The 26,003-nt window shown below is 37.8% G+C and overlaps 1 protein-coding gene across 5 annotated transcripts in view; it reads left to right on the forward strand.

Moving 5' to 3' along the window:
• sti (citron rho-interacting kinase sticky) overlaps positions 1–26,003 on the forward strand; it is a 247,607-nt gene that overhangs the window by 31,995 nt on the left and 189,609 nt on the right. For all 5 annotated transcript variants that reach the window (XM_081756122.1, XM_081756119.1, XM_081756118.1 and 2 more), the window contains exons 6-12: positions 2,041–2,233; positions 5,692–5,805; positions 7,883–8,036; positions 15,064–15,238; positions 17,675–17,806; positions 19,989–20,109; positions 23,308–23,448. In XM_081756122.1, the coding sequence (XP_081612248.1) occupies positions 2,041–2,233; positions 5,692–5,805; positions 7,883–8,036; positions 15,064–15,238; positions 17,675–17,806; positions 19,989–20,109; positions 23,308–23,448 (1,030 nt within the window). The remainder of the gene's footprint in view (positions 1–2,040; positions 2,234–5,691; positions 5,806–7,882; positions 8,037–15,063; positions 15,239–17,674; positions 17,807–19,988; positions 20,110–23,307; positions 23,449–26,003) is intronic.

Genomic DNA, 26,003 nt, shown 5'->3' on the forward strand with positions numbered 1-26,003 from the left:
TTGATCTAAGTTACATGTCTAAATGTAACGATTTAATAGAGACATACGTGTGACTTTGAGTGTCAAAAAGTAGTACCGTTGTTAACAGTTCTAAGATCATTGTTTCTTCTAGTGCCCAAGTAGCATAAATTTCTTTCAAATTAATTCGAAGAATATATATATAAATTCTTCTGTTATATTTTCTAATTGTTTATGCCGGAAAGAACTGAAAAAGTTGTACCTTTATTCTAAAAGTTTGGTTTTATGATACTGACTGAAATTTTCTTATGTCATTCATATTACAGGGATTTTGCTCACCTGTGATCACTTCATGTAGTTGTGACTGCATAAGTGAACAAACACTCTTCATACACCTTGCTTTTATGTGGATATTCATTAGAAGAGTGAAACAACATACTGTATCTGGTAAAATGTGTGACATATTTCGGTATACGTATCACGGAGCGAGAAAGTCATAAAATCTAAAGTTCCCAGTCAGAACTAACACGAAATAAAGAGAACCCTGGATTGTATAGAATTTTCGAAAGTTAAGAGTAGCTTGGGACAACAACGAGGGATGTCTTTCCGATAATTTGGGTCAGGATACCTGTAAGTAGGTAAAATTCACCTTCATTTTGTCCACGTTGCATTCTTTCCACCTCCTCTCGCAATTATACAATTCCCTGCGAAACTAGGAACGTCCTTTGCAAGAAGTGTTACGGTGCGGGCTGCCCGAATGTTACGTTACGCATGAGGTAAAGTAAAACTCACCAAGTGTTTTTCATACATTTTGTCGTATGTTCAGCAGAGTAGTGCGGAAGGAGGTTGTGAACCACTGAACTCATCGCAGAGCAAGATGGTGACGAATGATGTAAATGGTGAACTGCGTGTCAATGTCTTGTCCATTTCAAATTGGAGTGGTGTAATCTCTTCGCCTGTCACTTGACAACTTCCAAAAGCATTCAGGCGACACGTTCGGTGGTAACCTAGAACGGACTTTTTTTGTTGGTGAATATTTCAACATGGGTTCAGTTTATGTTTGTTTGACCACGATATTTTTAGCTGTAGTCATTCTGACTGTAAAACATGTTTCCTGAAGTTCCTAATGCTCATCTTACTAGTTCAAAGAGAACACGGAGAACCATGCTCAAAGGTGAGGGCTTCTAGTATGTACTCATCTTTGAATACCATTAGCAAAAACGTATAAGGAAACAATGATGGGAATCCATATCTGGAAGTTGTTATCTGCAGATAATATTCCGTTTACTTACAAATTTCGGAAAACAATTCCTACTAAATGTTTATTCACGTTTTCGTATTTGTTTAAATTAATTTCAAGGTATTAATTTCGTTATGGAGATCATGAAAGGAGTCAAAAAATCACATAGTGTAACTGCGTCTTCAGATACTAATATTATAATAAGAAACTTGCTTCAAGTATCTTTTGTAGTGTTATTTAACTGAATTTCAGAATTTCGTGTAGGGTTGATCAGTGGCGCAAATCTGTCTTTTACATTGGGGGGACGGGTAAGGCCGTTCCCATATATATTTTTTAAAGCTATGGTTCAAAATATTGACTAAGTTGAAAAACCATGCTGTGGAGGATCAGGGAAGCAGAGTTATCTTCAACATTGGGAGGCGGGAAGATTTGAGGCTTATTCTGCGGGGACATCAATTTCATCTCACTTTCCTTTGTGGCAATCGGACACAAATCATCACATTCCTCCCCAAAAACACATTTCAAATTGGATTATTGGAGGGGAGGAACAGTCCCTCGGGATTTGCACCAGTGGGGCTGATCCGGCCTTGTTCACAAAGTAAAGCTTAAAGCCGAAAAGGAAATGATTTTTTAAATACATATTTCAAATCAAGAAAGCTATATTTTTTATAAATTTTCTTCTTATCAATCCAATTCAAACACTTCCTTTCCATGATGTTTGGCTTGTGTAAATTCCTGAGAGGTGGAGCATTGTGGTTTTCTGTTTTAAACATTAATAAGACCAAATATGTTTTTACCTGGTGTCTCTTTAGATTCGTTAATAATACTACATTTCTTTGCAGGGATGTTAAGCCGGAGAATGTTCTTATTGACCGATGTGGACATGTGAAACTTGCAGATTTTGGTTCTGCAGCCAAACTGACAAAGGCAGGAGTAGTAATTAGTGAAATGCCAGTAGGAACCCCGGACTATATTGCTCCTGAGGTGTTAGCTGCCATGGAGTCAGGCAGAAATAATTTAAGTAAATCATATGGGGTAAGAATTATTTGTTAAATTACTTCTTTCCACACAATACCGATAGGCTTATCTTAATTGAGGCTTGAAAAATAAGTAAAAATCTTATCTTTAACATCGAAAATTCATCACTTCTTTTATAAAGTCCACTCGGAAAGCGGGAACCGAATCTCTGTTCCTCTCCGGTCCACTTTTTTCCGAGATATTTTTATTTTTTATAGTGTAAAATAAGAATAGACAAGTTCTAAATATGAAATTTATTTAAATATTATTGTAATAATGTGATCAAATTGTTATTCGCCTTAATTGTTGATCTCAAAATCTTCGGAAAATAAAGAATTGGTTCAATCAGTCAGTAGCTCTTTTGCACTTCAGGCCTCGTAAAATTTCTTTTAACTTAAGTCTGTACAGGTCATAATATCATTCCTGACTAAAGTTAACTTATATTGTCTTTGTGTGTAACAGAGGATAATATACTTTATAAGTTACTTTGCTTAATATTGGAAGAAGTTGGTCAAGTGCTATATATGGAGTATTGGACAAGGATTTAGATTTCTGGGCTGTCGGCATCTAAGGTCATTTAGCCCTTCACAATTTGAGGGATGACTCCCTCAGCGAGCACACAATCCGGGGAAAGGGAAGAAAGGAAGGGGCCGGGGACCTATAAGTTAGGTACCACCCTGGCATTTGTCTGGTGTAAATGAGGAAAACCTCATTCAGGGTGGCTGGCCTGAAAAAGCGTGTTTTACTTTTTCAACCGAATGACCCCACTGGGAATCGAACCCGGGACCGCTCGCACCGAATATGGAGCATTGGACTGTATGGTTCAGAGACTTGGACATTGCGGAAGAAGAAATTAGAAAGCTTTGAAGTGTGGTGTTGGAGGAAGATGGAGAAGATAAAATGTACAGAGAAACAAACGAAGGTGTTTTAAAACGGATAGTAGGGAAGATGACGCTTTAAGCCAGCATTCCTCGTAGAAAGACCAATTGGATTGGACACATCTTGAGAAGAAATTGTCTTCTTCATACCACCATAGAAGGAAAGGTGGAAGGAAAACGAGGAGTAGGAAGAAAAACACAACTCATCGATGTTTCGAAAAGTAGAAGAAAATATTCGGAGTTAAAAGAGGAAACTGAAAATCGGGAAACGTGAAAGAATAATTTTCAAACCTAAACCTAAAATTAAAATTAAGTTGCCAATTTTCGTATTAAGTCCTCTAAGTGATTGCTATATCTTTATTAGCAGAAGTGCCTGCCTTCGGATGGTAAAAATAGAATAATGCTTATGCTCAATATATGACAAGCAATGCATTTGGTGCTAATGTCAGAGAATAAAGAACTGAGCAGAATAATTAACAACAAGCAGTGTCGCTTTGAGTGTTGCCGTTGTCCATTTTCGTGCAAGCTGTTATACACATTGTTGACTAAATTTGATTTTAAATGCCTTGGGGGGGGGGGGGGCAAGACTCAGCGTTCACCTCCGGTGCTTGGGGGTCCCTGGTTCGATCCCAGCTTTGCGCCGTGTGGACTTTGTGGTGGACAAACACCGTGCTCGTGGGTTTTCTCGGGGTTCTCCCGTTTCCTCCTACTTTCTTCATTCCACCATCTCACTCATTTTTCATTATCACCATCTCCTTTAGCCTAACCGGCATAAAGTTTTCGTGGGACGTTAAACTTAAAGATTTCATTTTAAATGCCTTCGGAACCGCCACAAATCATATTAGCGACACCGAAAGGTATGGATTCAACACTAATCTCGGGTATTTGGACGTTTTATTTTTCATCCCTTCTCACCTTCCATCCTCTGCCGATGAGGAATGAACTTGAACGGCATCGAAAATGTTGTTATTCATCTCAACAACTCCGAGTATTATGGATTTAATACTAATATCTGTATTTTACATACATTTTCCACCTCTTCGCACCCAACCCTTAGTGATTCTAGGAGTGTCTTACCCCTACAGATTTTTTTAAAACAATATTGTACGTGATACGTGTATGTCAACTTGCTTTTAAAAATTAATTTACATACAGAGTTTCATCATCTTAACATGAGGAGCTCGTGAGATATACTTAATTTTTCTGCATAAATTTAATTTAAAACCTTTTCCCCCTTTGATCCCCCTTCCTCTTCCCGTAGGATATGTATCAAAAATTTCTAAATAGCCTATGTTCTCTTCCAGACCTAAGTCTCTCGGATGCAGTTACTTGGAACTATGCCAAGCCAACGGTGTTGATTTGTATATCGGACGGGGGCGCGGTGGCTCAGTGGTAGAGCGTTCACCTCTGGTGCTTGGGGTCCCGGGTTCGATCCCAGTCTCCACCAAATGAATTTTGTGGTGGACAAACACCGTGCTCGTGGGTTTTCTCGGGGTTCTCCCGTTTCCTCCCACTTCCTTCATTCCACCATTTCACTCATCTCTCATCATCACCGTCTCCTTTAGCCTAACCGGCATAACCGTGGGACTTAATACTCAAAGATTTCATTTCATTTTTGTATATCGGACAAACAAACATACATACATTAATTTTTATATATGTTTTTAATACGAACTAAATGTTCATCTTCTATGACAGTAGTTGATATGACTTACTTTGAGGGTCAGTGGTAGAGCGTTCACCTCTGGTGCTTGGGGTCCCGGATTCGATCCCAGCCCCGCCAAGTGAACTTTGTGCTGGACAAACACCGTGTGCGTGGGTTTTCTCGGGGTTCTCCCGTTTCCTCCCACTTTCTTCATTCCACCATTTCATTCGTTACTCATCATCACTGTTTCCGTTAGCCTAACCGGCATAATCGTGGGACGTAAAACTCAAAAATTTCATTTCATTTCATGACTTACTTTGTATAATCCCCAAAGTCCGAATCGCAATCCAATGAGATGTTTGTAGTTTCCATTCTCAACTGTACTACTGGTCCCGGGTTTGATTCCCGGTGGGGGCACTCGGTCGAAAAAGTGTAAAAAGCTTTTTCAGGCCAATCATTCTGAATGAGGTTTTCCTGGGTTTTCCTCATTCACACCAGTCAAATGCCAGGGTGGTACCCAACATACAGGTCTCAGACCGCTTCCTTCCTTCCCTTTCCCCGGATAGTGTGAGCGCCGAGAGTCGTTATTCCTTATGTGTGACGAGCTAACATGGCCATAGATGTCGAAAGCCCAGAAATCTGAATCCTAAATCAGCTGTACTACTAGACATGTTTTCAGGAGGAATATTCTAGAGGTCACCTCTCGAAAACTCACTTACTCTTTCCCAATAATAGTTGACGAAAACTGCATAATAGTTGAACATTACCTCATAAAAAATAAATTCTGTAAGAAACTTGATACCAAGTTCAATAATTCTGCTGTTTATTTAATGAGAGAAATTCCTACAGATGCAATCAACGGGAATAGTGTGTGAACTTATTTTTCAAAATAATTTTAGTAGTTTATTAATTTATATTATATGTGTATTTTTTCCTTCTTTCTTAATTTTTAGATTGAGTGCGATTACTGGTCTTTAGGCGTAATGGCCTTTGAAATGGTGCACGGAAAGACTCCATTTTGTGGAGATAAAGTTGTAAGCACATATTCTAATATCATAAACTACAAGGTAAGCAGTTCAATTTTTTTCTCTTCTACTTGAATAAGGCAAAACTTGTTCGATATACAATAAAATATGTCATTGATTTGGGCTTTAAAGTATGTATTTATCTTAATTGCTTTTAAATAATGTGCTATTAACCGATAGATAACAGTATGCATCATTCTCTTAAGAATTTTCTCTACCATTAAAAATAAACTAAATAACCTCACCAATAGAATGTTGTTGAAAATTCTTAAGGTAAAACATTAAAAGGTCTACTAAGTAAATATATGGATGGCTTTAAGTTTCTTCGTACAGCAGAAATTTTTGGGTGTAACTTATTAGGCACTAAAAGTTAATTGTTAGGCACTAAAAGATGTGTACTATATGAAAGGTACTATATGAATATGGTTACTTTTTTAAACTTCTATTAGTTTATAATACTCACGTGGTGGTTTATAATACCTTTGGTGCATGAGGTCTCTGCTTCGATTCCCAGCCAGGTAAGTTTGTAGTGTACAACATCGTGTCCGGGAATTTTCTCGGGGTATTCCCATTTTCGCATTGCACCAATTCTTCCATCATCATTCACTTGCTTTAATCATCGTCTCCCTTAGTCTACAGGGCATAGTCGTGGGACGTTAAACTCAAGATTTCATTTACATGAATAAATATTTAATATTTTCGCAACAGATGATCCACCACGCTCCTGGTGACCTACTGCTCATAAACCATACCTAAAACAACTAAGAGTGATTACATTATTGACCTAACAAGACAACACATACATTACATAAATAAACATTTAGTTTATACTAAATTATATAGAAATATGTTTTCAGAAATTACTGAAAAAGTTACCGCTACCTGGCGACGCACTGCATATGAATTTTGAGACCAAACACAGCACATTCAATATGAGAGTTGGTGAAATTGTTTTATTGCTATTGTAATCACATCTAACGCAATACTAATATCCATCCTAACGTATACGGATAGTTGATGCCTTATTTCCTTCATTCCAGAAAGTCATTCTACTCAGGTATCTACAATTTTTCCTTTGCCTCATTTCAAGGATTGGGCCATATAAATTGTACTAATAAAATGGTAATGCTGTATAACTCACCAATCATATAGCATATATAGCTTAAATATGTAATGACTTGACGGTTAAAATATATAACCTAGTTCTATAATGTATTTCCTTTACATTTAATCAGTAATTTGTTTTATCAAGCTTTTTCACTTCTTATAAAGTATCTTAACGCTTTGACCATCTCATTACTGGTCAGTAAGTGGATAGCAATATGCGCGGCAAGAAATCGCATCTTTACATTTTCAGTGATTTCACTGCGATTGATTTTGATATGGTCAACGTTCTTAATATGGATCCTTTAGGCGAATGTTAATTTTTTATTATTATTATTTCTAGCCTTCGGTTAGGTGGGATCTTTGCCTCCAGATCCCCACATTTGCTCAGTCTGCAGTCTTGCACCTCATGTTTTAGCCTTCGCTTCGTTTCTTCGCACGACAGGAATACGTCTATTGCATTATTCTTCGCCAAAGGCATAAGATATTCTTTCCCCCAGTAAAATGCGCATTTCAATCAAAGCGAAATAAAAAAAAAAGGGGGGTGGGTGGGTGAAGGTTAGAATTTAACTTGGAGTCTAAAAGTTTTGAAATTACTTTTACCGGTGGTTCGTATAAGTTTAGGATTATTATTGTTTTTTTTTTTCTTAAATCCTTAAATCATTTTTTTTTTTTTATTTAAAATTAATGGAGAGTTTTTCAACTAGCCTTCTAGTATGAGGCTTGTAATCTTTGTATGAAAACCCATGACAATATGTATTTTAGTTAATGCACATCTATTGCATTTTTTCATGTATTACAATATCCTTAAGAAATAGTATATCTTTGATATTTGCATATTCGTTTTTAAATTGACAAAGACTTAACGATAGCAAAACCGCTTCTTCTTCTTCTTTTTTTCATCTTTTTTTTCCGCCGATGTTCTGGACAGAGAAAAGTTAGTGACTGTTCGTTGTTTCATTGCACTGTCTAAAATGATCCATTGTCGAAATTAATTCCACGTCTTTCATTACAGAACTCTCTTACTTTTCCTGAAGAGCCTAAGACGTCACCTGCGTTTCGTGATCTTGTGTTGGGTCTTCTAGAAGAAGCTGTGAGGCGTCTGAAATATGAGCAGTTGATTCAGCATAAGTTCTTTACTGACATTGATTGGAACAACATAAGAAATAGTAAGTAATACACAGTATTAGCATAAATTCTTTGTCAGTAATTTAATAATGAAAGTTCTAACAATAGAAGAAAATATTTATTCACTATTATGATTCGAAAAATACGTCCTTCCAGGAAAGGGTGTAAAATTTAAGATTTAAATAATATCAATCCGAATATATCAATCTATCTCATTGTTCGTGAAACCTAGATAAAACAATTCGAGAAATTGTGCACAGACCGTAGTATTGCACTCAATAGAATACAAAGGTGTAATTAAGTTGTCAACTTCTATAAAGTGTTTTCAGTCTCCTCGCAAGAGACATTTGAGTATGTAGTATTGTTTCATTTCCGGTAAAGTTTATCATTGTGTTAATTTATTTTTATTAGGTATGTTGTTACTATTTGTTATTCTGGTGGTTCGTTGTGTTATTAAGTACTAATTTAAGAGAATTTCACTGACCGCGGTATCAGTTAGTGTGATGATGGAAGCCTTCTTGCTTCATCCTAGCAGTGGTTCAGATTAAACTTTAAACTATTGGTTCCTTCTCATATTTTATTGATGCTGAAAGGGACATTAAATCCATCTTTTTTCAGATCTAGTTCATAGTGACTTTACGAGTAATTGTGTATATATATAGGGGAAGGACAAAAACATGGTAACACCTGGTATAAAAGAGGTAGTCATTTCAAACACGACTTGCGTCTGAATGGAAGGTGTTGCTGTGTTCACTGGCACATTCTGTGAGGTATAGAACTTGGCCAATCAATAAATGGGCCAATTACAGTTCAGCTATCGGTCCATGCAGGTTATCGTAAATCATGTCTAAGCTGACAGAGTTTCAAAGAGGGGAAATTGTGGATGCGCGTATGATGGGAGCTTCCTTGACGAATTAGCGGAAATGTTTGGTGTATCAAGAGGCATAGTTTCGAAGAACATGGCTGCCTACGAGTATTTCGGAAAAACCGCATGAGCAAAGTACCAGCATGGGCGCAAGTTTGTGTTGCGTGACAGGACGCACATTGGGTAGGATTGTGACCAAGCAGAAGATCACAACTGCGCAAAAAGTCATAGCTGAGCTATATACATTGCTTACAAACCCTGTTAGCGTCAAAATAGTCAGAAGAGTACTCCACAAGCAGGGTATTTATGGCGGAACTACAATTCTCAAACCACTCGTGACTGTTAACAATGCCGCTATAAGAGACAGTGGTGCAACGGCCATAAAAACCGGACAAGGAGCAGTAGAAGATTGTCATCTGATCGGATGAGCCTTCCTTTATATTGTTTCCAACTGCTGGTCTAGTTTACGTGTGGACAACGCCACCACAAGCTTACGATGCAGACTATCTGTTACTAAGAGTCGTAATATCCTCTATTTCGGATTGCTTATGCTTGTTGGCTGATGATATATCAGGTCACAAAGTGATTGGCTTTATCAGCAGCAAGCATCGTATTGTAGATTGCAGATACGTTGCACTACGCAGGAAAGCCACACCAGGAGAAGAAAAACACAAAGCATTTTAACATATCAGGAATACTTATGGTTGTAAATCTATTAAAGATGAAAATAAAACACTTAAACCAACTTACGACACATACAGATTATTCTTTATTTAGCTCCAATTAGGTTAAGCGAGTAAGTAGTTTCTAATGCGACTTATGATTAAATAATAACAGGTGAAGCGCTTAAGATACACTTTAGAAAATGCGTGACGTACAACTCATGTTTACATTTGTCGTTAGCCATCAAGTGCCTAGGGAGAATCATCATTTTACGTATTCAATACATATAATTATCATAACTATTATTTCATATTTTTATTCATAGATCCACTTCATCAAATATTTATATGGTCTAGGAATTAATTCGTGCGGGTGGACAAGAGATGGCGCAACGAACGGAGCGTCCCACAGTTCCGTGTATCCACACATGTGTTGCAAACCCCTGTCATCGCGTATCGTTCGTAGTATAGGGCAGTGGATTAAAGCGTCAACAACACCAGTTTGTAGTTAAGTGAACATGGCGCAATTTGTGCCTGATAAAGTGTTTTTGCGGGGTGTCCTGCTGCATTACTTTAACATGCAGAAAAGTGCGACTGAAAGTCATCGTATTTTGGTGGAAGTGTATGGTGACCATGCTCTAGCTGAGCGAACGTGTCAGAAGTGGTTTGCACGGTTTAGAAGTGGTGATTTCGGCTTGGCAGACCAAGAGCGAGCTGGACAGCCAAAAAAATTTCAAGACGAAGAATTGACAGCATTGCTCGAGCAGGATTCGTGTCAAACGCAGGAACAACTTGCAGCAGCATTAGGCGTTGATCAAACAACAGTCTCCAAACGCTTGAAAGCCATGGGAATGATTCAAAAGATGTCACAATGGGTTCCACATGAATTGAAAGACAGAGACGTTGAAAGACGAAAAACCATTTGCGAATTGCTGCTTCAACGACAGAGCAGAAAGGGGTTTCTGCATCGAATTATTACGGGTGATGAGAAGTGGATCCATTACGAGAACCCTAAACGAAAAAAGGCCTGGGTGAAACCAGGTGAACCAGGTCCATCACAACCAAAACGAGATATTCACTGTGCAAAGGTTATGCTGTGCATATGGTGAGATATGAAAGGTGTGGTGTACTATGAGCTGCTGCAACCGGGTGAAACTATGAATGGAGAACGTTATCGACGACAATTAATGCGTTTGAAGCAAGCTCTGGCCAGAACACGACCAGAATGGGAGAACAGACATGATAAACTTATTGTTCAACATGATAACGCTCGCCCACATGTCGCAAAACCGGTCAAAACCTATTTAGAAAATGTCGGATGGGAAGTTTTACCCCACCCGCCGTATTCACCAGACGTTGCTCCTTCGGACTACTACTTGTTCGATTGCATGAACAACGATTTGATTGGACAGCGGTTTACTTCTTCAGAAGATATCGAAACATGGGTCTCTGACTGGATCGCTTCCAAGGATGAGGACTTCTTTCGCCACGGAATCCGTACATTGTCTGACAGATGGGCGAAAGTGGTGGCTAGCGATGGACAATATTTTTCTTAAGGTATTTATGTATTTTGTGTTTGTACTACAGCTTCAATGTGTGCGTACCAACCGCACGAATTAATTCCTAGACCAAATATATTATTATAATTAATCATCTTCGTCGCAAGATTTATCATAGATGATCTCCTTTAACAGCATGAAGCACATCAGACATGCAATTATATTAATATAAAGCCAATATATTGTACAACAGAATCAGCCCCTGACTATCGACATTAACCCTTATCCGGCAAGCTATTTTTGTAACGCAGACTGCAACTGGGGCCTTACCAACTCTATTAGCCTTGCCAACTCGATATGTTCATAACTTTAACTTCGACCAAAGATAGAAGAATTCAGAATTTTATGACATCGAAATATTTATGGTTATTAAGAAATTCAAAGAAAAATATGAAGCTACTGGGCCTGAGAGGCCCCGGTTGCCCGGATAAGGGATAAAACTGCAACTGCTATCGCCATATGTTTGAGCTACTTCAGAATTAAATGGCAAGTTCCTGATATGATATGAAAAATACGTATATGAGAATAAGAGGAAAGGATCCATTCACGGAATTCTTACGGATTCCGGACGTTTAGATTTAGCTGGACATAATTTATACTACTACACTACGTCCAGAAACAAAATGTATAAAATTGCCGATTTATAAGAAAACGTATGCATCACATACTTAAATCAACTGTTTTCTTATATATACATCCGGTTTCAAAAAGAATATACATATTACGAATATACGTATACGTTTGTCCAAACTATCGATCGCTGCGCCTCGGTTCGGCTATTGGAGAAACGAATACATAGTCTAGTTTATATTAATAGCTGCTAGATGTCAGTTGTCTTCTGTTTTTCTTGGTAACCGTCATATATTTAAAATGGCTACTCCGCAGCAGAAATCATTTTGTGTTCTCGAGTTTGCGAAGTGCAATTCCGTGATTACAGTGTAAAGACGTTTCAGGTTGAGGTACCAAATTGATCCTCCGAATGGGTGGAACATTCGCAGATGGTATCGACAGTTTGTAGATACAGGATGAATATGTAAAGGAAAGAGTCCTGGCCGCTCTCGTGTTTCTGAAGAAAATGTTGCACGAATTCAAAATGCTTTCCAACGTAGTCCTTCAAAATCAATTCGTTGTGCCAGTCAGGAGTTACAAGTGCAGACAACAATTTGGCGTGTTTTCGGTTGGTTATGAAACCGTACAAGTTACAGCTGTTACAAGCTCTGCGTCCTGATGACAAACGTAAACGTGTGGCATTTTGTAACGAAATTCTGGATGCTATTGACAATGATAACACTGTTGCACAACGCATCGTGTTCAGTGATGAAGCGACTTTCCGTGTTAGTGGTCAGGTAAACAAACAAAACGTTCGAATTTGGGGCCTACAGAACCCACATGCAGTCATTGAACATGTACGAGATTCGCCCCAAGTCAGTGTGTTTTGTGCGATATCTCGATCATCTGTTTACGACCCATTCTTCTTTAATGGAAACACGGTTAACAGTCAGCAGTATCTCGCTATGTTACAAAACTGGTTGTTTCCGATGCTGCACGAAGACAACTTCATTTTTCAACAAGATGGGGCACCCCTCTCACTGGAGTCGCCAAGTGCGTGAATATCTGAATGAAACTCTACCGAACCGTTGGATTGGTCGTCAAGGAGCTGGCGACTTAGCATGTCTCAGCTGCCCTCCACGGTCACCGGATTTGACATCCTGTGACTTCTTCCTGTAGGGTTTCGTTAAAGACAAAGTTTATCAGCACTCCCACAGAACCTGGAAGAGTTGAAGAACCGGATCCGTACTGCCATAACATCAGTGACGCAGAACATGCTTGCCCGAGTGGGAGGAATTTGAGTATCGATGTGATATTGTTCGTGTTGCTGATGGAGGACATATTGAACATCTGTAATTTGAGCTGTGAACTGTAATTTAAACTTGAGATGTTCGTAAATATGTGTGTAAAATTTCATATTAATATACTGTATCTTAAAGTTTAATAAATATATGCATTCGAAATACGTATATTCTTTTTGAAACATAGTGTATATCGAAGCTATTCTTTTCTAACATAAAATGATCAAACTTCAACTGTCGTGCAAAGAAGAAGAATAAAAGCAGGCATTTATTTCACTGTCAATTTCGCCAACATTTCAACGGTGCAGATAAAGTTCATGTCGTCTTTTACTTTGGAGATAAGATTGGCTTAATTAATTACTCAAACTCACCATTAACAAAATAATTAATAACATTTAAAATTGGTTAATATGAAGAATAAGGGCGCACACAGACAAAATCACATAAAATGCTGTAATGGATCATACAGGTCCATTACAGAGTAAAGCATAGCGCTGGTTCAGTGATGATTTGGGCAGCCATATTCTGGTATTCTGCCGGGACCATCATCACCCCGCATAGACATGTCACTGCCAAGGACTACGAAACCATTTTGAGTGGCCAGCTGCATGCCATGGTGCAAACTTTGACCCCAGATGGTAATGCCCTGTTCATACAGTTCACATCATTCAGGACTGGTTTGATGAGCACGAAGATTAAGTGTCACATCTGCCATGCCTCCACAATCGCCAGACTTCAATATCCTTGAGTCCTTGTGATCAGGTTTGGAGACCAAGGTGCGAGCTGTCTCTACAACAACTGCTGTCTCTACAACAACTTGCAGCTTCTTTGGAGAAAGAATGGTACAACATCCATTTGACAACCATGCGCGACCTGTGTTTCTCTATTCCCCGTCGACTGCAGGCCGTTCTGCGTGCCAAACGTGGCCCTGCTCGCTATTAATAAAAGTAAACGTAATGTGCAATTTTTCACCTGTTTCCATATTTTTGTCCATCCCATATATATATATATATATATATATATATATATATAATCAGGTTTTTTCTGAAAGGGATTGAGCTTTTCGAAGTAATATTGAGAATATATTTGTTGTGATTTGAAAATAGCATTATGAAACTACATGTGTATAATTTTATTCGATGACTGCCTAACATTTTTCCGGAAAAACTATATCAACGCTATAGAAATTCCGCGGTTTCTTGGCAAAAATTGTAACGCATGGTTTCCACAGTTTCTTTTTTTCTTAAAATAACTTAACATCATTCAGTGAGTTCTATAGAGGCTGAAACAATTGATAGCCTGACGGTGCCAGGTCTGGACTATACGGTCGATGCATTACAATTTCCCAGACAGTTCTCTCAATTTCTGACAGGTCGTGAAGATGTATGCAGTCTGGATTTGTCAGCATGGAGCATACGACACCCTTTTTGTTTACCAGTTCCGACCGTTTCATTTGCATTGCTAGGTGCACTCTCACTAATTGTCGACAGTACATGTCTGAGTATCGTTTTTCCGGGTGGCAGCAGCTCGTCATGCACGGTGCTCTTCCAATCCCACCATACGCACAGCATAACCTTTCTGAGCGGTCAGTGAGAGATTTTCCACATACTGTGGAGCTTCTCGGTTGTGACGCGATCTTTTTCACGTATTGTTGTTGTAGATTATCCTCTTTTGATTTCTCGCGATCAGCTACTTTAGAAATGGTTCGAGTTCACCACGTTTCAGTAGACTCATGGGTAGAAATTCGATCGAGTAAATGGCTTTGAGTCAGGTCATGTGGTATTCGAGCATCAAGCTTCTTTTTGTGGTCAGCTTTCGACAACTAATTTAATACTGTTTCGTGATGAATGTTTAGGTCGTTGGCGGTCTTAACTGCTTACATGTTGTTGTCTTGCGCGACTGGCAGAATATTATCCATCCACTTTTGCTATGATGTCTCTGTAAAAAAATCTTGGAACATCAAAGTTTCCAGAACGAGAGCGACTGAATAATCTTTTAATTGTTATTTTTGGTGCGTCTTGTCCATAAACAACACACATTTCTTCATGGGCCTTCATTAAGATTTTTGAGTGATCGTTGTTGAAATATTATTGTATCTTACTACATTATTTATTATTTGTACTATTTTGCAGCTCCACCACCGTTTGTGCCAGTAGTGAATAGTCAAGATGATACGTCCAATTTTGAAGAATTCGAACACGAAACACGATTACCGTCAATCGATAGCTACAAGATAAGGAAGGAATTTTCTGGGAAAGATTTGCCGTTCATTGGTTTTACATATACTCACTACGTGCCAGTAGACAAGTTAGTATACATTTCATTTCTTCACGGTAACTAAGGTTAACTTTGCAAGAAAACAGAATGATCAAACATATTTTATTTTAAAGAGTAGAAAAATTTTTGAGGTAAAGTCTTAAAGTATGTCATTTTGGAAATTTAAATTACCGATTTAGTTATGATTGCTGTTAGTTGCTATAGAATGCGTAATTAATAATTCAAATATGAACAGTCTTACCTTGTATCACGAAGTAGTTGAATTTCAGTCGAGCAGGTGTGCGCTGATACCTAATCCAAAGGTGTCGACGCATACTGAAACTGTTTGATTGTATGAGGCGCATCCAGGAAGTAACTTTCCCACGCATCACATAGGTAGGAAATCGTATGTTGCGGGAAGCGACTGTGTGCACGTGAGAGAGCCAGGTCCTAGCATGGCACATGCGCCAGCGGAACTTCCCTAATGCTCTCAGTGGCGTCGTGGCGTGGTTGAAAATGGACGTTCCTATTCCAGTTCCCGCCACGTGTGAAGTGTGAGCAGTGATAACGTTTCTGAATGCACAGGGCATAACGCCGACTGAAAGCCATCGTCAGCTGTACCAGGTCGATGGGCTTAATGTCAGAGCAAGCAGATAGTGCGTGATCAGAAAGTAAAGTTGCAAAGCCTGCAGTGAAACGTATATATTATTTCATACAACCAATGCAGCCAACAGATAATACATACATAGCTTATTTTACGACATAGTGTCCATATCGGTTGAGGGACTTGTTGCATCTTGGGATGAGTTTAAAGATTCCCTCTTGGTAAAAATCCTGTTCTTGCTGTTCAGCCATATTGTCACGAAATGTTTCACCTCCTTGTCTGAAGCCAAGCGACGTTGCTCCTTCAAGTACGGGAACAAATGAAAGTCGCCTGGAGTGAGGTTCGGGCTGTAGGGAGGGTGGTCGATGATGTGACAGCGAAACTGGTTCAACAACATGCTGGTCTTCTGGGCTGTATACGTGTGCGCGTTGTCGTGAAGGAAGATTTTCGATACCATTCTGCAACATGCTGACGAAACATTACAATCTTTCCGTAAACCTCTACCAGCTGCTGGTAAATTTCAGCCGCGGTTATATGTTTCGCCTTCAGAAATCGAATAACTGAAAGGACTTGTTCACGAGACCAGTTTTCCGAACGATTCGCCATTTGTGTTCACATACAACTAGCGCTGTAGGTGGCGGATGGCTGAAACTACGGTTTCCAACTCAATGTATTAAAATTACCGCACACGCCTCATTCTTCTATAACACGAAACTCCAGAAATATCGACCTTGTAACCTTAGTTTCTGATCCTCCCTCGTATATACATGCACTGCATACTAGATGAGGAAGTCCATAGTCGAGACAAATATAGTTGCTTTTTATATTATGTATAGATATGGAAGTTTGTAAATCGTGATCTGGGAAACCTGTAAAAGTAAGAGAATTCGTAACCGCCAAATAAGTGGGAACCCTAATTACTTGTTAAATATTCACTTGAAAGATCTTTTTTCCTTTGTTTGAAAACATTCTTGTACCATTTTCAATAAATGATGTAAAACCAAATTATTGTCTATCGGAATAGATACTTAATTTCCAAGGTTTTAAATATAATCCTTAGAGATTTCAGTCAATATTTTTATTATTTAATGTGCGTCTTATCAGTCCACTAATTAATTCTTTTTTGTCGTTAGTAAAGCTAGAGGTAGGGATCTTTAATATTGAGTCAATCAGGCATCCATTGACGCGAGCCTTTCTACTTTAGCGTGTATCTTGGAGGGAGTGTGGACAATAGACAGAAAAGCGCTAGGCCAAATGAAAAAGTGAAATGAGGCAGAAGGTACATAAGAAAGAAAACTTGTGCACATCATATTGTCCCGTAACAAAATCACGACATTAGCGTAGTCGCTAACGCTTTCGCCTATTATTGCGAGCGATCCCTGGTTCGCTTCCCGATGGGGACATTCGGTCGAAAAGATATAACAGCTATTTCAGGCCTGCCATTCTGAGTGAGGTTTCCGTGGGTATTTTCACTCACACCAGGTAAATGACGGAATGGTGTACATAATATACAGGTTCCAGGCCGCTTCCTTTTTTACCCTCCTTCCCTTGATAGTGTGCTCACCGAAGAACGACATCCCTCCTACGTGACGGACTTTAGGTCATAGATGCCGGCAATCCCGAGAAATATGTATAAATAAATAAATAAAAATAAATAAAATTACATGATAAAGTCGAAGAAGCAGTCCTATATTTCAAATGTGAGTTTTGTACTGTTGAGCATTGTGATGGCATATTCTTAGTTGTTTCTTTTATAGAAGACAATGGAGACATTTGTAGTGCATAGTTATTGTTACAAATTATGAAAGTAGCAAATAGGTTGAAGCAGTTTTCTTCTGTAAGGAAATTTGTTGAGTTTTGAGTTGATTTTTTTTTTTTTTCAGGAAGGAGACGAAAGAAGAAAAGGGCTCAAATGTTATATCCAATAAGGTTTCTGAGTTGGAAACATCACTCACAGATAAGAAAAAAGAGGTAGAACACCTACAATTCAAGATACACAATCTTGAAAATGAGAGGTAAGGAAGGACTTCGAAATTGTTAAATTTCGTATACAGTATTTATATAAAAGGGACACTGTACTTCAACAAACAAGCAAATACAAATTAAGAGGATATGGCGTGAGAAACAGTCTGTTGTTTCTTTTGATTTATCATTTTTTTTTTTTTATTTTAAGTTTCATTTGAAGAAGAGAATAGTTTTTACAGCAACATCCACTTGGGGAGGGAAAAAAAAAGTAGAAAGAAAGGGAGTTAAAACTCATTACGTTATTAGAGCAAAGATCACTTTTATTTTCGTGTAAATATTCTTTGTCTTGATTTTTTTTATACATTCTTACCAATAATTATTTTCCAGATGTAAAGAAAATGTGACCCTAGTGTAAGTTGAAATAGATATTTTGATTACGAGATTTCATTGTACTTTAAGTTATGAGTGTCAGTTGAAATTGTCAAAATTACGTCTGTTTTTGTAATAAGTCTAAGTATTGATTGCGACGTAATCCTAAGCATCACTCAAAAATCGATAGTAGTGATCGCCAATGTATATGACCTTCGAACCAGATATATTTCATAGATATGATGTATTCGTAGATTATTGTAGTACGAGTGCTGTACACTTATTACAGTATCACATCATGGTTGCATCATATTCGTGATATTCGAATTTTGATGGTGCTTAATCAAACAAGTTTCATCCTATTTTCGCCCCATACTTGGAAGAACTAAATGTCTGAACAGTCGTTAATTATGATCAGAGCTTCTTGTATTATTATTTACTAGGTATACATACAACGATAACGTTGTATATAGTATTTGCAATCTGTGCTAGCTTATAAAAAGGGATCAAAGGCGAATTATTTGAGCAGTAATATATAAAGAAAAGAAAGACACATAGAGATATCGAGAGATTATTTTGTAGTCGTTAACTAGAAAAAGAGTTGTTGCTATGGAAACGTAGTAAATAAGTGTGTATGTATGTAGACATCTTGTTAAATATGCAAGAAGTTGATTATGTACGCTTCTCATGGTTGAATATTAAAAATCAGTTAAGAAAGTGATAAAACGTTTGAATTATTTCGAAGATTATAAAATTGGAATTTACGAACCACCTTCTATACAGTAATTGCAAATTTGGAGCGAAGCGATCGACTTTTATTATTTATTCCGGTTTTTCGGTGATTATTCCTCAATGGTATGTCCAATCGGGACATGCTACCCCTAACAACATTCAGCGTGTGCTCTCGGCTCACCGTGTCAAATTTGATTGAGAACGGTTCAGGCATCTTCGAGGAGTATTCGGTCAAACTAATGCCTAAGTCCATTAAAGAGGAGCTTCGCTTTGAAAAATTGTATTTGCAGTACAAAACCAAAAGGGCTTCGCCCTATTATTAATGCTGAAAATTCTATTATCCATTGTTTACAATGAGAATTCGCCCGTCAAATGATTTTCCAATGTTAAGTCTATGGGCATCCCGTTTTTCGGTGATTATTCCTCAATAGTATTTCCGATCTAGATATGTGGCCCTGTACGACACTCAGCGCGCACTCTCGAATCACCATGTCAAATTTGGTTACGAACGGTTCTGGCATCTCGGAGGAGTATCCCGACAAACAAACGCCAAAGTCGATTAAAGAGAAGCTTCGCTTTGAAAAATTTTTGCAGAACAAGATGAAAAGGGCTTCTCCCTATTTCTAGTGCTAGAAATTCTATTATCCATTGTTTACAATGAGAATTTGCGCGCCAAATGATTTTCCAATAGGCATCCCGTTTTTCGGTAATTATTCCTCAATGGTATTTCCGATCTAGATATGTGACCCCCCTTACGTCATTCAGCGTGTGCTGTCGAATCACCATCACAAATTTGAATAGGTTCAGACATCTCGGAGATCAGTTTTTTGGTGATTATTCCTCAATGGTATGTCCGATTGGGACATGCAACCCCTTTACGACACTCAGCGCGCGCTCTCGAATTACCTTGTCAAATTTGATTAAGAACGGCCTCAGTCGAGTAAAGAGGAACTTCGCTCCAATTATTTTGCGACAAAATATAAAGTTGCAATAAATGTCATAAAGGAAATACTTATAGGAAGTAAATGGAACTCTTATGATCAATTTAGCTAGCTTTATTACAAATATTTCGCTGTGTAAGGTATTCTTGTGTTTATTTTATACCTACTACTATTGAATGTTTCATTACAGGAGTAAAAGCCAAGAAGTTTTGCAAAAGGAATTGGAAGAAAAACGCAAGAAGTTGGAACGTTTGGAGTCGGAGAGGAGTAATTTAGAACGGGATGTCACCAAGTACCTCAATGAAGCTATGGTAAAGCACACGTTTCTTTAAAAATGAAAGCACTTAATGAGCATATTTTTCATGTAGTCAGCATTCAAACTTGAGTGTGTGTGTGTGTGTGTGTTAGAGGTGCGTTTTTTCTCTCCATTTTCTATCTGTGCTGTAGTGTATCTGATGCTGAGAACGAAAGCAGTAATTTCCAACTGAATGCTGTGTGACGTCACAGTTTGCTGCTCTCCTTCTCAGTAAACGACACGGAGAGGGGAAGAAGTTGGTAGGTATATGATGAAATTTCCAGTACCGGGGTTTGAATCCAGTTCTCATCTAAGGCTTTGCAGTGGTGAAGCTCAGTGTTCGAATTCACAAGTACGCGCATAAGCCACTACGGCAAAATATCTCATATGTTGTGTGCTGTCGGGAAACTAAAATTATACAAATACGTTATTTCAGTGTTCCGCAAACTAGAACAATTGACAAACATAAATTGAAGCTATAAACTTAGAAACGGGTTCGGTTTTTACTAATACACACATATAAAGGATTTTTTTTTTAAGAGGCGGAAAACTTTATGTTGAAATAAAACACAGAAAAATGTTCCTAATATTCATGAAATTGGCTTTATTTGACAGATCATTCTATAGCATTAATGTTTGAATGTCATTTCGGGCTTGTGGCTACTGCGCCTGGTGCGTACATGGCGTTGCCCCAATAAATGACGCCCTTGGCTACAACTGTAATTACAATACTTTCCTATGCTATTGTCGTCTGAAATGATGTAATATGGAGGTCCAACTTTCACACACTTTTTGCAGTAAATCAGGCTGTATTTCGGCAGTAACGCGTCGAAAGGTTCCAAGTGCTCAATTGTTTCTGATTTCTCGGCGTAGACATGCGACTTCACACATCCCCAGAGAAAATAATCCAATGGCGTCAAATCGCACGAAAAAGGTGGCCAGTTAACAGGTCTATTTCGTAAAATTAATCGTTTGTCGAATTGAACCATGTTTTCAAAAGAAATTTGCACAATTTGCAAACGTTGCTCCGGCGTGAATCTATTCATGATGAATTGCCAAACTAACCTCAAACCAGCCGAGAACTGTAATATCAGCTGTCATAGAAAACAGTGTTGCCAGTTTAAAGTTCGCCTTAAAAAAAAAAAAAAAACCTTCAGTAGTAATGACGTAATGACTCATATGCGAAACATTCAACATAAACACGCAATGGTACTATATAGGAAAAGACACGAAATAAAACAACATGACAATTAACTTTAGTGTACAAGTATTTACTCAGCTTGTTGTTTGAAAGATGGTTACTAATTCGCAGAGCAAAACACTGACTAAGGATTGTTAAAAACTAAGTTTTGTGGGAAACATTTAGCTCAAAACTTGATGAATAAACCGGTGAATTAAGAATGTTATACGACGCAAAACTGTATCCTTATTAAAATCGTGATATGTAGAGTGGGCGGGACTCGCTTAGTTCTGTCGTGCTCCCAGAGTCCATCCCTTAAATGGAGGTTCTTGCCTTGGAGACAAACTCAACAGTGGTTCGTATCCACTTTAAAAAGAAAGGCGTTACGGAACTAGAAAATTACGTACTACATTATTCTGAAAATTTTAGAAAACATGGGCTTCTCGAAACTTATTGAAGCGAAGAACGTGAAATTCTACCATTCAAGCTGTAATTCACTTTTTGTGTCTGTCTTTCCACAACTACTTACCGATTTAAATAAAAGCTAGTGCGTGGTTTCTTCAAAGGTTCCTAATCAACCTGTTGCGTGGGGTTGAAATTAATTAAAAAGATAAAAGAGGTAAATTCAGCCTACTTATGTTTATATTAGAAGCATATTAATTGACTTGTACAAGCGACTCTGTGCAATGAATCCGTAATTACACAGTTGTTGCATTTATGGTATTCCTACTTTTAATTTCCCACCTGTTTTTCTACTCCAGCTCGTAATTGCGAGTCATATGGTTCGGATTCCACGTTAAGCTCTAGGTTCACGTCTCATGTAGCTTCGCTGCTGAAAGGGACGCTAAACAAAAAAGTGAGATCCACAAAGCACTGGGATTTAAGATTTACTACCCTTAAGAAGAAGTTAGTGTAAATGTTTTTTATATGTTCTATGTATATATTTAAATGTTTTTAGTTATTAACTTGTGCAATTAATTTTCAATGTATCTCCCACGGAAGCTACGTTGTAATCAGTATTGTTTCAAAGAAAAATCCATTAATATCTCTATGCATATCAACTAATCATAACAAAGTTGAGTAATTACGTAAATATCAAAATAGCATTTAAACGCAAAAATTTCAGCGATTAGGTTTGTAATTTTCAGTGTGTATCCCTTACAAAATATACGTTGCTTCTGGCACTACATTCTTTTGATCAATGTCGTTCACTGGAGAAGTAATACATCAATTTTAAATACCAGGGGGCAGCGGTGGCTCAGTGGTGGAGCGTTCACCTCCGGTGCTTGGAGTCCCTGGTTCGATCCCAACTCGCGTCGTGTGGACTTTGTGGTGGACAAACACTGTGCATGTGGGTTTTCTTGGGGTTTTCCCGTGTCCTCTCACTTTCTTCATTCCATCATTTCATTCATCTCTCATCATCACCGTCTCCTTTAGCCTAACTGACAGAACCGTGGGACGTAAAACTTAAAGATTTCATTTCATATTTTAAGTACCGGTAATAGGAAGACAGACCCTGTTGTAAATATCTCTTTAATAGCTCAAACTTACATTCGTATTGGATATTCAGGGCAAAGTGATGAACAAGTTAAATTTTTTCTGCACGGATATACAACTTGTCGGTATTTTTTAACTTCAGTTCTAATTGGGTAATGGAGAAAATTATAAAACGAGAAAACTTGTAAGCATTATTATTATTATTATTATTATTATTATTATTATTATTATTATTATTATTATTCCTGCATAGTAGATGTTTATTCTCATGGGGTCTGGATAAAGGTAAGGAGGGCGTAGGCTATTAACAAAAAAATAAATGTAATAACAATACTTCTAGAACCACATACATTGTTTCTACACTGAAGGAGATTGATTAAAATTGTGGGTTCTCAAGCAACATAAATTTTGTAAAGAGTACGAATTGAAAATTGCGAAAACTAGTCGCTGATAGGGATACCTTTTTTATCTATTAAATAATCTTCTTTTATTTTTGATCAGTTGTTTTAATGCAAGTGAAAATAATGTTAATTTCAGAATCTAAAACGTGTGATTGAGCTGGAAAGACAAGAACGCACCAACACAGAAGCCAAAGCGTTACAACTGATAAAAGACATTAAGGCTAAGTGGCAGAAGGAAAAGGAGCACCAGCTGGGAGAACTTAGACAGGAGAGAGATGTAAGTAATGTATTTTACTATCTATTGACGTCGGCGAAATAAGTACCGTGTTAGCTCGAATGTAATATGATCCCAGTTTTTAATTTATTTTAATGAAAGAAAATTACACATTTTTGAAAATATTAAATAATGGAAAAGTTATCAGTTTACCGTAAATAACTTACTTTGCCATATACGTCTAACCTTGACGAAGAACAAAACTGCACAACATAGTTACTGGAGATTGATATAGGTACGTTCCGTGTGATGTGAAATAAACTTTTTCTTTTCAAGTGTAAAGGTCTCGCTGTGATAATAATGGGAGTATAGCTTTGACGAAGCCATTTTTATACTATAAATATTGCAATATACTTAAGCCAGTGCAGTAATGTAAATATTGTACTTGGACCACCGAAATATTATGCCAGCGTAAAGAGTGTGAAGCGTTCTTTATTTGACGTTCAACATGATTTGTCTTAGAGACTTGTAGTATGGTGACAAGTATAGATCAATTCCGAATCGATGGGCATCCGAATGGAAAGATAAACATTTGTATATTTATCTGCACACATTATTTTGTGTAGGGGGCGCGGTGGCTCAGTGGTAGAGCGTTCACTTCTGGTGCTTGGGGTCCCGGGTTCGATCCCAGCCCCCACCAAGTGAACTTTGTGGTGGACGAACACCGTGCTCATGGGTTTTCTCGGGGTTCTCCCGTTTCCTCCCACTTTCTTCATTCCACCATTTCACTCATCTCTCATCATCACCGTCTCCTTTAGCCTAACCGGCATAAACGTGGGACGTAAAACTCAAAGATTTCATTTCATTATTTTGTGTAATAATTTATGTTCAAGTGAATGGCATTGAATACAATTTCTCGGTAACAATGTCAGTTATATTTCCTATACATATTGAAGACTTTACCTTTTATTCGGGGAGCGAAAACTTCTATGTTGTTTCGATATTCTCTAGCTTCATTTTCAACGTCTTGAACTGCACTACTGAACTGGTATCATGTATGTGAGTTCCTTCCCCCTTTTCTTAAAATATTGTGAGTAGGAAGTTCAATCTTCACTTATTGAAATTGTGATAAATTGGTCTCTAGAAATATATATATATATATATATATAATATTGTAAAGTAGAGATTCTATCACTTTCTTGAAGGTGTATTCGCATTTTTTTATACATATTTGTAACAAGATAATGCACTTCATGTTGGTCTGGTGGCTAGCGTGCGTGCCTTTGGTGCATGGGATCCCGGGTTCGATTCCCAGTGGGAGAGCATTAAACGCATTACAGGGATGGTTACAAAACTATCTCAATTGTAGGTCCACGTCTCACGTAGTCTCGCTGCTGAAAAGGAGCAATTTTCATCAACAACAGTTACCCTCCTGTTTAGACAGAAATGATAAATGTTGTAACAGAAGAAAGAAAGAAAGAGAAAACTTCAAAAAGTTTGGAAGTTGACATTAATGTGCCATTTTGGGTTCCATCACTAAAATAATGGCACATTTAGTGTCTTTCATTTCTAAATCTCAAAGTCAACTATGCTCAGATTAATCTTTTCTTTCCGAAGTTATTAGTAAAGAACATTGCACAAATCGGTAAAGCAGAAAATTCCAACTGTGTGCTACTTATCGTACCCAACTGCATACTTTCCAGTTTTCACACGCAGAAACATAATCTAAAATCCGAATTTTCGCTGCGATTTCTATTTGATGGGTGATACTTCACAAGACTTTCACGTTCCTGTACGTTCTTCTTATTCATCTACCAAACGAATTAAGGAAGAGAGGTGAAAAATGGGTAAATACTAAAGTTGAGAAAATTAGTAGGAACGTAAGACATGCATCTGAAAAAGTTTTACATAAGAAGATCTCACAGAGGAGAGAATTTTTATAATACAAATATGTTTATTTTTTTGCCTTCCTTATTTTTACGTATTTTTCACCTCTTTTAATCTACTTCATGTATGAAAAATCACACCATTTACCGAAAATTCGTTTCTACTGTTGAGGTTTCTAAGGTAGAATAAGTGTCGCACAGTGTGAACATTGTACTAGTTACAGGAATCGTTTAATAGGAAACTTACTTGACACTGTACTTTTTATAAGAAAAAAGTACTTTTGAAGTGTACACTCGTATCGTAGAAAAGTATTTTTTAGGCCAAATTATTATACACTGGTGTAAATGCATTTAAGAAAACCCGTATACATCGTCCGATTCGAACGAAATTCGCACCATAAAACATACATATATAGACGGCAGATTAATTTTAGTTTGAAGGCCATAGTGCACCACTCGTCATAGAGAACAGGCTGATCTTAGTGTATGTGAAGGGTATACTGATAGTAGTTTGAAAGTCATCAGACAATACAACGATTTGAATGTGGGTTACGTGAGTATGTGGAATACCAGATGACACCAGCGAACGCCTACTGCGCAATTAAATGACCTCGAGTTCTGCTATGTAATGAGGCTGGAAGAGATGGGGTGATAGTTTTGTAGAATTACCCCATGCATGAGTAGTCGAGCGATGTTGTGCACGATGGGAGGCAGAGTTTCATAGTAGACTGT

This window comes from Thermobia domestica, chromosome 4, assembly GCF_964235325.1.
Source record: "Thermobia domestica chromosome 4, izTheDome1.hap1.1, whole genome shotgun sequence".
Taxonomy (NCBI): Eukaryota; Metazoa; Arthropoda; class Insecta; order Zygentoma; family Lepismatidae; genus Thermobia; species Thermobia domestica.